At 41.1% G+C, this 14,175-nt stretch overlaps 1 protein-coding gene across 1 annotated transcript in view; it reads right to left on the bottom strand.

Annotated features, from left to right (window-relative positions):
- Positions 1-14,175, bottom strand: part of APCDD1 (APC down-regulated 1) — a 39,766-nt gene that overhangs the window by 8,259 nt on the left and 17,332 nt on the right. Inside the window, exon 3 of the mRNA XM_048840250.2 lies at positions 12,295-12,826. Coding sequence (XP_048696207.1) covers positions 12,295-12,826 — 532 coding nt within the window. The remainder of the gene's footprint in view (positions 1-12,294; positions 12,827-14,175) is intronic.

Raw genomic sequence — 14,175 nt, forward strand, 5'->3', positions numbered from 1 at the left:
TAACATGAATTATGTCTATAAATAATTAAATTATGCAGAATAACTAGAGCGCTGTTAGATAAAAGCAAAATTTTCTGCTCTAGCACCTGTTGTGTATTTGCTATATACTGTTTGTTTACATATCGTCTTTGGATCTGATGGTCGTACTTCTATAAAGGGCTGCTGAAATACAGAATGCAGTGGTTGGTACTTTACACTAGACTGAAAAAACTTCTATAGTTAGAAGGAAACGTACAGAACACACAGTCTTGTGCCTTTCTCCCCTTTCATGGAACACACAGTCTTGTGCCTTTCTCCCCTTCCATATAAAAACAGAAAAATGCCACTGAGTAATTTCACTGATCCAGTGGAGCTACTAGAGATTTGCATGACTGTAACTGAGAACAGAACTTGGTCCTGAATATTTAGCTTACATAAACACTAAAAAAGCACCAATAATATGAGGATTGTGAAAGTGTGGCATTTTCTGAGGCTTGAGGGTTCTATTTGGAGTTTGTTGGTCCAATGGTTAGTCTAGAACTCAGGAGACCCAAGGCCAATTCCTGGCTGTGGCACAGGGTGCCTGTGTGATCTTGAGCTAAAACAAAAAAACCAACCAGACTCCTCTGTTTCCCTATCTACAACTTGTGCATTCTCTGCCAAGCACGGATGAAGTGAGAGTAAATACATCAAAGACACTGCAGTGCTCAGATACTATGGTAATAGAGGCAATGGAAGGCATCTAAGATAGACTGGAAGTTAACTGGCTTTGTGTCATCTAGTCTAAGTTAAAAGAACTTGAAGGGCAGTGAGCAGATCTCCACCTCTCATTCAAAAACCTTGCTAGCAGTTTCAGCAGAGGAGCTCAGGATTGAACAGACATGAAGACTGAACTGCACTCTTCCCCATTCATGGCTGAGGCATATCGGCAAGGGAGAATGGGGGAAACTGCAGAGCAGCTATCTGAGATGTGCAGTGAGTCTCTAAGCTGTCAGTCCAACACCTTTCACAAGCACTCATTCACTTGATATTCATTTTAAAAAAGTATTAGCCCATGAGCAATTCTGAACCATAAATCTTCAGGAGAAAACTTTCTGATTTACTTGAAGACAGAGGAGTTTCATAACTCCCAAGCAAGCCTGGTAAGTTTATGGTAGAACAGAAGAAGGAGGAAACAAGTTTCATCAGATTTTGTTTTAGGGTTTGTTCATGAGCAGGGCTATAATATAAAGTTTCTAACCTTTCTTTTTACTTATGCTGGCTGCCTTCTAGTGGGAGCTCTACTGAAGACACTGCTCCTTTGTGATTCAGATTATTCCCTCCAATCCCATATAAACCCCTTTCAGATTCATTATAGCTTTGACTGAAAATTGTTTTAAGAGAGCTATGAACTTTTTAATAGCAAGTGTATGCTTATACATTGCTCCAAAATCCATGAAAATGTAGCTTTTGTCCAATTAATGGAAGAAAGATCCATTCACTTTATAACAAAAACTAAATGTCTAATTATGGAGTAATTATTTTTGAGGGTGGCTTTTTCTTTTTTCAATGTTGCTTTCATTTGTGAGATCTTTCTTTTCTAGGCCAACTGCTTTTGGCTCTAAATCAGACTGCTTAAGGCCTTGTAAAAATCACTCTTTCCATATGTCTTTAGCAAGGGCAATAGGATCTAGTTTCTAAACACAGACATTTAAAGAAAACCTTAAACAGGCAAAAAGCATTCTCCAAGCACAACTAAAATAATTTCTAATAAAACACTCACTTGAGCATAAAATAAGCTAAAATGCTTTAAAATGAACTGTGGATAAGATGGATAGCTCTTGCTTTACAAAAAAGTAAGGTTGTGTGTGTGAATAAGTATTTCTAACAATGGGATCTATCCAGAAGAAACAGCCTCTACCATAGCTGCTGCCAAATGAAAACTCTACACGCTTGTCAAGCTATGGAGCTCTAGGGGCTTTTTCCTGTTCTGCAGAGGGCTTGTCTTTTGCTAGTAGCTGCATAATGCTGACTCTGTGGTTACCTAAATCTTCTCTGTTCCTGGTGACTTTTCTGAGTCCAATTGTAAAGTCAGTCAGGCAGGCCACATAGACTAAGGCTGGTTCCCTAGCTGACAGCTCTGTTCAGGAGCTCAGGGACAAGAGAGGATCCTAGTGATTTCAAGATTACCACCACTACCACTCTTCATTATTCTCTGCTGCTGCTTCCACTGAAAGGTTGATCGGGAGCCCTTGCCTTCACTTGGGGGAAAACCCCATTGAAACAGCAGTAGGAGTGGGGTTCCTTGGACTTTTTCAAGTTCCCTTGTGATTGCTAGTTCAGAAATAACCTTTCCCAGTACATTTTATTTTTCTTACAAATCCTTTGGCTGCCTTGTTATTCTCGGAGCTGGTCATGGTGGTTATGCCAGTGCCAGGGTTATAGACACTCCATCAGGGAGATGGCTGTTTTCTGCACCCCTGAGCGATGGTAAAATCTTAAAAATAAAGCCTAATGTTTCCTCCTTGGAGGGTATTTGCCTGGTCTGAACTGAACACCTTCATACTTCACTCCTACTTTGCAAATTAAAAGCCCTTTAAGCCCTTTTCAGAAAAGCAGAAAATTTTCTTTAAAGTAGAGAGGCAGCTGGAATTCAAGTGGAATCCAACAGCCCTGCCCTACTTTTTATGTCAATGAGATACATCCTGCAGCTAAGTAGGTTATTACTGATGGTGTTTATTACAGTAGTGTCTAGTGACTAGCCAAGAACAATGACTTGATCCTGAGAACTACATGTCAGACAATGGTGATGGGGGTGCCATAAAAATGTAGTTATTTTTAGGTGCTCAACTAATGCGCTCTCTATTGTGTTAATCATAATGAGCCTATATCTTGAGATAGTATAGAGGGGACAGAACTAAAAACTTCAACTTTTAAAAAAACAAACATTCCTTTTTCAAAACAAAGTTTTTCAAGGAAAATGGGAGCTTCTTTTGAAAAAAATTAAGTGAAAAACAAACATTTTCAGTATTTGTTTTTTCACTGAAAAATTAAAATATTTCCATGAAAAATTCAGGAAAAATTTTTTTTTGTTCCTTTTGAATATTTTGACAGCATATATTTACCATTTCCTGACCTGCTTTACTCATGCTCTTAATAGGAGTTTATACCGCTCAGGCAGGGGCACATTAAGAGGACAGAAGAATGGGTGGTGAGGATAACGGTGGCATGTAGCTCTCAAAGTCCCATTGTGGAGTTTGGAATCTAGCACTTTATTACAGGAGAGTCTGAATCAGGAGCAAGTGTGCGACTCCAGCTGTTTAGGGCTGATGCTAGCTAAGGCAAGGTGAGACGGATGGTAGGTCTACAGTGCAATTAAAAACCTGTGGCTGGCCTGTGCCAGCTGACTCAGGCTGGCAGGGCTCAGGCTCAGGGGCTGTTTAATTGTGGTGTGGAGGTTTAGGCTCAGGCTGGAACCCAGGCTCTAGGATCCTGAGTCACCTGGCACAGGCCAGCCACAGGTGTCTAACTGCAGTGTAGATGTACGCTGAGAATTCTGAGGCAGGGGGATCTGTAGCTGTGAACACTAGTTTTCTGAGTAGCACTTTTTTAGTTAAAGCCATTAAATCCCTTAAATTTATACTACTCCTTAAACTATACTATAAATGAAAATAAAAACAGGAGCCTAGTGAAAAGACAGTCCATTTCCATTAACTTGGAAAGGGGTTTGGGAAGTCATTCCTCCCTTCACACATGCTAAAGCTGCATGCAACTCCCCTGCCCTCTTTCTCTGGAGCCACAGAATGGTGAACATATCCTCTTTAAATGATAAGGCCAGTAAAATATTCACAAGCATATACTCTGCAAAAGTTCTTTCTGATCCTGCTTGCCTGCCTTTGAACTCTTCCTTACCCTACTCTCTTCTTTCCAGCGACACCAATGAAAAACAAAAACCCAACCCAGAAACTCTTGGCAGAGAGATTGCTTCTTTCTATAATGCTCCACTTGGGGCCCTAATGCTTTTAACTTTCATTTTTTATTTAAACTCAGCTCAGGGATAGATTTAATGCTTCTGGTTTAAGTTCCCCCTACTTTACCATTGTGGTTTGAGCCAGCTTACCAGCTCTCCTCCTATGCTGCTGTCACCCCTATCTTGCTCAGTTAGAATAGCTCACATACTTCATGCACTGTGAAGTCACATACTTTAGATCTTTTATAAAAATACTGGGCTTCATAAAATTATATAGAAACAAAACTGATTCCCAAAACATCCTGCTCCTACTGCCTTCCACTCCCTTGTCTACTCCAGCACCTTTCATGCAACAGTTTGCTTCAAAAGGGCCAGATCTTTTGCAGATGTAAATTATCACTCCATTAGTCAATGGAGCAACACCGATTCACAACGCTGTGCCCTAAGAAGCAGGTCCTGTTTAGCTAGTGTCTCAGACAAATTAATAACAGGCAGTTAATTAGTTAGAAATGTCAGAGTTGTGAATCAAGTAACTGAAATCAGCTGGAAGAAAATATTGCCATTGGTGAATGGGTGGGTGCAGGGGGAGGGTGAGATAGGAGAGAAGGGAAAAATAAAATAGGCTCTTACCAATAATCTAGCAAAACTCCACAAAGCTAGTCTGCCAAGGCTAATAGCAGAAAAGGGCATGCCAGGTCACGATTATTACTATAAACACTTCTAAGCAGCTCATCACCTAAGAATCTAGGTGGCAGATCCTAGATCTAGCAACTAAAACGTCCCAAGCTGGAAACACAAATAACCTAAAAAAAAATTCCTTTGGAGCCATTAAATTCACAGGGAGGCTAAAAAGGTCTTAAAATAAAGGCAAAAAGCTGGACTTCATCTTCATGTTGCCAACTAGCTCGGACCACATAAAGGGCACTTTCAAGGCTATGCCATGTTGTTGCACTTGTGTCAGTCCCAGGATATTTTAGTGAGGCAAGGTGGGGGAGGTAATATCTTTTACTGGACCAACTTCTGTGGGTGAGAGAGAAAGCTTACCTCACCCACCTTGTCACTTTCATGGATACTCAGTACAATTTCTCATTCCACTCCTCCACCCTCAAAGATAATTCCAGACCAAGACAACGCTTTAATGAACTCCACCACAAAAGTGGCAACTTGTAGGCTTGCCATGACCTCATATGTGGCCAAGGTGGCTAACATAGAAGGCTGACTGCTGGTCATTGAGAAGTACGGTTGATGCAGTTGTAACTCAGGCTGCCAAATGGGATGAACTTACTCAAAAAGAGAAGATTTAAAAACTTTTTAAAAGTCATGAAATGAATGAAAGATGTTTCATACGGTTGGAAAAAAAAATCAGTAATCCTGCTGCAACATTGCCAGGTTTTTTTTTGGGAATTCAGAGCAGGCAGAAGGGTGGGAAGTGGTGAGATTTGTCTACATATGAATGCCACAAATTTTAGGGCATTGTATGTGTCAAATGCTCCCAGAAGCGGAAGGGCGGGGAAGGAAGCTAAAGGTGCTATAATTGCACCATTGGCGGATATAAATGATTTTAACTGAATTTCACAAGCCCACATAAAATCAAAATAAAGTACGAAAAAGTCTTAAATTGTTGTTCTTCCTGAATTTAAATCCCATCATCTATAGCAGAGATGAGCAAACTATGGCTGTGAGCCACATCCGGTCTGCAGGACCATCCTGCCTGGCCCTTGAGCTCCTGGCTGGGGAAGCTAGCCCCTCCTCTGCTGTTATGCTGCCATGCGGGCAGTGGGGCTGCGAGCTCCTGCCGCTCTGAGGGGCATGGTAAGGGGTGGCAGTGGTGCGCGTGGCAGGGGTTGGGTAGGGGGTCCGGGGGGCAGTCAGGGGACAGGGAGCGGTTGGATGGGGCGCAGGTTCTGGGGCGGTCGTGTGTGTGTGTGTGTGTGTGTGTGTGTGTGTAGGGGCTGGGAGGCAGTCACAGGACAGGGTGGGTTGGATAGGGGGTGTGATCTCAGGAGGGGTGGTTTGGGGCGGGGGGTCCTGGGAGGGGGTGGTCAGGGGACAAAGAGCAGGGGGGGTTGGATGGGTCAGGGGTTCTGAGGGGGGCAGTCAGGGGGCGGGAAGTGGGAGGGGGCCAGGCTGTTTGGGAGGGCACAGCCTTCCCTACCTGGCCCTCCATACAGTTTTGCACGCCAATGTGGCTGGCCCTTGGGCCAAAAAGTTTGCCCACTCCTGATCTACAGCAAAAGATGAAATGAGACCCAAAACAGCTTTTTCCTCAGAGGAACATGCCTGCATCTGTCATCTATCCAGCTAAATTGATGCTAATTTATAGTGACAAATCACATATATTTTCGGAAGTAGAAGCAACAAACCATATATATTTTGGGAAGCAGAAGCAACAAACAAGGTCCTGGAAAAAGTGATGCAAGTGATTGATTGATTGAACTTGACTGAACTTGAAGACTCTGGGCATGAACAACTGCAAGAATAAAGCTGCCTGAAAAATGTTAGTTATGCTTTTACAATTGTAAAATAGAACTAATAATTAAATCCACAAAGACAAAATAAAGCACATTTTAAAAATCTTCAAGGTTTATACAAGAGCAAAAGTCATATTTCACCTTGCCAATTTTAAAGAATGGCTTTTCCTCTGAAGAGTAAATAAAGTGTGTTACTTTAAAAGTAAGAAGAAAAAACTTTTAAAAGTAGCATATTCTTTGCAACATTATACCCAGTAGATTTGTAATGTGAAATAAGCCTCAGATAAATGATTGGTTAATTTATCTCTAAAGACAATCCCATACATTCTATTACTCATAATTGTCTTGAAATCATTGAGTTTTTTTAAAAATAGTTTTCTTCTGCTTTCTCCTTTCCCCCCCACCCTATTTCCTTAAGCAACTGTCTTACACAAATACAAAGATGTGAAACCCCTCCATTTACCACTGTATCTAGAACAGACTTTTGCATGTTTTAGTAGCAGTATTTATGGTTTGGCCAATCAAAAAAACACTGTCCTCAGACAATTACATTTCTTGGCTGAGGTAATATTTTACACATCACCTTCTATCTGAGGTATTCAATACACTTAATAGACGTTTATTAATTCATCCTTGGAATTATCCTGGGTACTAGGCAAATAAGTAGTGGTTTCATTTTACAGATGAAGAAACTCAGATTAAGGACCAAATTTTCAAATGTGTCTACTAATTTTGGACACCTCTGGTTTTGGATGCTCAATTAAAACCTGATTTTCCAGACGTCTCTGAGTACCCAGAACTCCACCCACAGTCAATGGTACTTGCAAGTGCTAAGCACTTCTGAAAATCAGACCCCCTCTCCCAAATATTTGCAAGAGAGAAGACAGACACTTAGTATATGGTTTTGAATGAGAATGTTTCTCATTAAAATTGCATATCTCAAATATTTGAGCTAAAAAAAAAGTGGTAAATAAGGGTATTCAAACACATTTTTCGGTTCTGAAGACATTACAAAAACTTCCGTCCTAACACTCTAATAGCTATCACGATGTCAGTAGAATAACCTGTTAACATAATCCTCACTCTGATCTTTGTAGCCTGACAGAATAAAGAGGCATCTGGAGTTCAATGTTCAGTAAACAATATTTTAGTGCAAATTATGTGTGCAAGCTGGATGCCAGTACGATTTCCATGCATATTACCTCCATTTTTAGACATATGCATCTTTTCTAAATAGCGCTCTTATTTTCACTTACAGCAGGTCGAGCTCCACACCTGTTCTTGATTTCTCAGACCATTAGGGACTTTATATCTCTCACCACCTCTGCAAACCATGTAATTTCTATGGCTAATGAGAAAGAATCCCTGAAGTCACTCTTGACCTTAGATCTTCCATATGACACAGCACAATATATTGCTACCATTACACCACTAAGGTAGCTCCAACCTTCTTTCTGCCTCTCTCCGTTCTCAGATATTATTTAGAAGGCTGAATCTGCAAGATGCAGGGCACCTGATCTGAACTCCCAGTGATTTCAACAAAAGCTGAAGATGCTCAGCAACTTTCAGAGTCAGATCTGAATTGATTATCTTCAGCTCCGTCAGCATATTGACCCATCACTGATGCAAATTGCTGAGCTGAATTTATGTACAATATTTTAAAGTAGGAATTTGTGTAGGCTATGCTCTTATCTAAGAGAACTTGTAAGGCCTTAAGAGATTACAAATTAGATACTTTTTTAAAGCTCCCCAATTTCATATGTACACTTGAGTTAAGATATGGGCATTTGTGAATTTACTTAGATTAGTAGCGTGGCTTAAAGCGGTCTGGTTTTTGGACAGCCCCTTTGATTTACCATCCTGTGGCTAAATCAGTGCAGGAATTTGGAAAAGGCCCAACTCTATTTGTTTAAAGTCTGATCATGTGGCTTTAGCATTTCTAACTGATCCAGCAGCCATTTGCTTTTAATTACCATTTGCTTCAACTGCACAAGTAATGAATGTGGTGGCTATCATAGCCAACTTTTAGGCTATGTAAATTTATAAGCTGGGTGGAGCAATCATCTTCATGGAGGCCTAATTATAAATTTAATTCAGACAGTGAATCTTCTTAAAAACTAATTTTAGCCAAGTCCTTATATATTAAAAAATAATAAGGAAATAAAAACGAAATGAAACAAGTCATATGTGAAAGATTCCATACAACACACCTGATTCAGTTCAATGGCCATTTCCTCACCTCCCCAGTCTTGCTGCATGACTGTAGAAAGCTGTATAAGTTGATTTAATGTTTCTATTTATTTAAGGTGTCCAGTTTCCAGAGGAGTCTGTGACTAGTGGTTTTAAACTCAATTTAGCATTTAAACTCATTTTCAGCTGGGTCCCTGTGGACCAGCAATTAGAAAAGGAAAGGAGTTCAAAGAAGAAGGGCTATAACCTTTCAATGGTATGTTTGTGTGGTCTTTCAAAAACAAACAAACAAACAAAAAACACATCTTCTGTTACCATTCTTCCTACATTCAAAAAAACACTGCAGCCCAGAGCCAGGTTAACAGCCTGCTGGTACAGAGGACTTCATGGGTAGGTACACATCCAAAACCAGCAGCCTTTTATGATGGCTAATGAGAGTATACACTTTTTTCCTACTGCTAACTATCATAGTGAAAGTGTATTGTCTCAATGCCCAAATTTCCTATTTAAAAAAAAAAAGTCACAAGTATCTGAACAAGATGCACAAAACTAAAAATAAAGAATCTTCTTTTTTTGCATATTCAGGAGTTGTATAGGTCCAATTAATTGCTTTGTTACAGTTACTGGGTCCAACTAAGATTGGGACCCCACTGGCTAGGACTGTACAAGCACACAGTGGGAGACAGTTCCTACCCTGAAGAGCTTTCAGTCCAAACAGATTATATAGACAAAGGATGGAGGAGAAGCAGAGGTGAAGTGACTTCGGTTCAACGACAGAACAGAGAATAAAGCCAGATCTCCTGACTCGCTGCTCTATCCACTAAACTACACTGTTTTTTTTATTACCCAGTACTTGCATCTGCTGCACTTTTGGGTACCTTGAGAATACTCTGAATTAGCTTGCCTGCCATGTAGTAATGTCATTCTCTGTTGTCAGTGATACTTATGTGAATGATGTTCCAACGCCATTAATTCAGCCTCAGGACTTGGACTCTGCCTATATGCTGACAGATAAGCCTATGATTGAATGCACTGAGCTCCCCAAATATTGATCTTTCAAGATATTTTTTTTCTTCCACTAGTTCTGGTAAACATATAGGACCAAAATCTGTCTAGAATCCATACAGTAGACTCCTACTGATTTCAATGGGAGTTGTGCACATGCCTCTGAAGGCAGAATCTGGCCCGTCAAAGAGACTATAAGATAGGTATATAAACTTCTTATACATGATGAGGCAGATTGATTACCCCTTTCCTGCCACAACCTGGTCCTAAGCCCAGATGAAAATTGTTGGGTTCTTCAAAAACAAACAAACAAAAAAAACCAGAGTTGTTTGTCCTGGTCTACAATATGTAGGCATGACCCACTCAAAACAAAATAGTGCATTTTGTTTTGCATTGTGGTCTCTGTGAGACAAATCCTGGGAGTGAAGATGATGCGGGTTACATTCTTTTAGCTATTCTCAATATTGGGTGTGGTTTCTGGGCTCCTGGCAAATTTCCAGTGTGGCCTGAAATTAGTTACCCTGCTTTAAATATTTTGGGATATCTATAAAGTCTTTTAGCTTATCCATTATATTTCTTCAGCTTACATTTTACAGAATGATATGTGGAACAGTGTATAAATATTGTTTTCAGCTAAACTTTACTAGACCCAGCTTGTGCTGATGATATGTTAATAGACTTCACATGGCAGGAATATTGGTCTAACAGAGAGACTTGTTTTGCAAGATTTATTCTTTTTAACTAGAGCATTGCATTTTAGATCTCAGCAGTCTAGCAATGCCATTGCAACACAGAGACAAGGCAGCTGAATGGTGACCAGTATGTATCAAGGTGACAGTAGAACTGAAAATCCTGGTTTCTGTATAGCCAGCTGAGCAGTAAAGCCGACCATTCTAACATTAAACCTCTAGTAAAGTTCTCTAAAATGAAGTGCAGACATTTTTACCATGTCATTTAACTGCCAATATCAGGATAACCAAGTTTGGTGGGACTGTCCCAGAGTCTTAGCTGTTGTACTGAAATCAGAGTTGTGTCTCCTTTTCAACGGTTCTGAAAACACCTACAAAATTTACTAGTATAGCTACAACATACATTAGTGTACTTTTGTACTTAAGGATCCCTTTCAAACAAAGGCTCTCACTCCAAAATAAGTAAAGAGAAAAATCTAAAATAGAAAGTTATTTTAGTTAATCAAATGAAATAGACAAACTAAAATTGTTTTGAACTCAGGTGTTTTGATTATGGGGTGTGTGTGTTCCAGCTAGAATCTGTCTATTTTGGGAAGATGTAGGGTTTAAAAAGAAAATGAAAAAAAGTTGTTCCAGGCCCACTTGAGGTGAGCTAAGACGACAAAAATAATGGCCAGGGTTGCATAGCCTCACACAAGATTGTGGCTTTTAACCAACACCACCAATCTAGAAGTGTCTTACTATTGGGATTCCAGTGAGGGAAGAGGACAGAAGCAACCCTGGGAAGGTGGAAGGGTTATGTAAATGAAAGAAGCACCCAAACCCACTCTCCCCAAATTGCTCTCTTCCCCGGTTGTGTCTCCTCTCACACTCGGCATGTTGTGGTCAATTTTTGTAATAGTTATAGTGAAAGTTAAAAATTGTGATAACCCATTAACTGGACATGACTGTCTGGAAGTTATTAATGGCAACTGAAGTCTCAACTGTGGCTCCAATCATAGGTGCTGACTCCATGGGTGCTTAGCATCCACCAGCAACAGCTGTGTGGCAGCACCCCGATTAGCTGATCGGGGCACCACCAAGCAGCTGATTGGAGGTGTTACCAAACAGCTGATTAAAGTCTGGGGGAGAAGTTGGGGGAGGGCGGAGAGCAGTGAGCAGGCAGAGAGGGGACGGGAGAGGTGGAGAAAAGGTGGGGCCTCGAGGGACAGGGTGGAGCACCTCCAGGGAAAAGAAGAAACTCAGTGCTTATGGTTCCAGTTGCTACATTTCTTTGAGATGTCATCAGAAAAGATGTACAGACAGACCCACTGCAAATGTACACCACTGCACACTCTCTTCTCTGATTTTTTTTTTAAACTCACGAGGGTTTGATCAACTCACACTGAAGCTGAGGGCAGACTGAAAATGGAATCCTAAAATGGAATTATAGCCTCAGATTCAAGAGGTTCCTGTTTTTCATTTCAAATAATGTATGCATTGGAGTCTGGACCCATGACCTGCACAGTCTAACAATTGCTCCCTCCTTATATGCGCACACAATTTTATTTCCCTCTTCACTACTGCTGCCTTTGCACCACCTTCCACCCTCTGCTACTACCTTCCCCTTCTCTCTCCCAATTTCTGCCTCAAACCTTGAATTGCCTCTCCTTTTTGATGCTGACTTTCATCAAAGTCCATGGACTTTGTCCATTTCTATAGCGGTTCTCATCTCCCCATTCTGGGAATCGGTTCTATCCCAGAGTGGCGCTCTCTTCGTGCTCAAGCAGCCCAACCACCTGTTGGCCCAAACTTATAATGCATTTAATGCAATTTCATAATCTACAAATGGGATACTACTCCCATGAATTATCACTTAAAAATTGATCGAATTGCATTGTCTGTAACCCTGCAATCCATCTCAGATTCTAGAACAACAGTGGGATTTTAGGTTATTCAGGGATTTTAGGTTCATTCATAAAAGATCCTGAATTTGGTTGGCTTCTTTTGTCAAAATATAAAGTGAATGTACCTTTGCATTTTGAAGAGGAGGCTGGTAACTAGAAGGCCGATAGTACATCCTTTGAGTAGCATCAGTGTGGATGTCTCCAAGAAATAGCTCCTCCACTAGGTGATCTAAATTATGATGTAGATACTGCTTCTCTACTCGGATCAGTTGAAGTTCATGCATGGCAAAATTAAGAGCTCTGGTGCATTCACATCCATTCTCTTCTCTCCATAAATTGTAGCTCACATCCTGCTCCCAGGGATTGTTGTCTGGTACAAATCCAGGACACGTACGGTTCACCAACTCACGTAGTTTTTCGGCTACTGCTTCGCTGTGGCAGATGATCTGAATGTTATGTAACTGGTAATCGGCTTCAGTTCCCCCTCGGATGATCCAGGATGCTTGACGAAGACGAATTTTACCACGGATAACTAAGGTGTAGGTAGGGTTTGTGCAGCGGTTACCTCCGTAATAAAATTGGTAGGCCTTGAATGTGTTGTTGTGGTAGAATCTATAGGATCTTGTGATAAACTCTGGGCCTGATCTAACTTCACAGCTGTAGGAGGATTGAAAATAATATAAAACAAAATTGTAGAGATCTACACCACACTATCATGCTACAATTAATAAGATGGCCAAATTCTTATAGTGTGCACTAGTATATTAGTGCTGCACTAGTACTGTAGAAACCTCTTAAATACATTATCTTTTTATACCACTCAACTACCTATAGTATCTACATAGCAACTATGACTAGTATCTGAGCTCCTCACAGTCTTTAATATAATTTATCCTCACAATGCCCTCATGAGTAGGGCCCTATCTAATTCATGGCCATGAAAAATGAAAACGGTCCTTCCCCTGTGAAATCTGGTCTTGTGTGCTTTTACCCTGTACTATATACAGATTTCATGGGGGAGACCAATGTTTCTCAAATTGGGGGTCCTGACCCAAAAGGGAGATGCAGGGCGGGGGTCACAAGGTTATTTTACAGAGGTTGCGGTATTGCCACCCTTATTTTTGTGCTGCCTTCAGAGCTCGGTGGTTGGGGAGCGGCAGCTGTTGACCAGATGCCCAGCTCTGAAGGCAGTGCCCCGCCAGCAGCAGCGCAGAAGTAAGTGCATACCATACCATGACACCCTTATTTCTGCGCTGCTGCCTTAAAAGCTGGGTGGCCAGAGTGTGTCAGCTGCTGAATGATGGCCCAGCTCTGCAGGCAGCAGCGCAGAAGTAAGGGTGGCAGTACCATATCATGCCATCCTTACTTGTGCACTGCTGCTGGCGGCAACTCTGCCTTCAGAGCTGGGCTCCTGGCCAGCAGCCGCTGCTCTCCAGCTCTGAAGGCAGTGTTGCCATCAGCAGCCGCGCAGAAGTAAGGGTAGCGGTACCGCAACACCCCCTACAATAAACCTTGCAACCCCCCCCCCAAACTCCTTTTTGGATTAGGACCCCTTCAATTACAACACTGTGCAATTGCAGATTTAAATAGCTGAAATAATAAAATTTATGATTTTTAAAATCCTCTGTCCATGAAATTGACCAAAATGGACTGTGAATTTGGTAGGGCCCAACCCATGAGGTAAGGAAGTACTATCACCTTCATTTTACAGATGGAGAACTCAGGCACAGAAGAAATTAAATGAATCGCCCAAAGTAACAAAGAAAGTCTGTGACTGAGGAGGGAACTGAACTTGGGTTTTCCCAAGTCCCAGGTTCCTATGTTAATCTCTGGGCAGCCCTTCCTCTTCCTCCTTTTTTATCACTCGCACAACTGGAATAATGAGCTCTTATGTCCTCTCTTTAGCTAACACTGCTTTAAATTGGAAGGAAAAAAAAAAAAGTGTAGTTTTATGTATAGTTGCTCCTAGGAAAAAATTTACCCCCAATCTGTCATTTTATCAAATA

The sequence above is a fragment of the Caretta caretta genome, chromosome 2, assembly GCF_965140235.1.
Source record: "Caretta caretta isolate rCarCar2 chromosome 2, rCarCar1.hap1, whole genome shotgun sequence".
Lineage (NCBI taxonomy): Eukaryota > Metazoa > Chordata > Testudines > Cheloniidae > Caretta > Caretta caretta.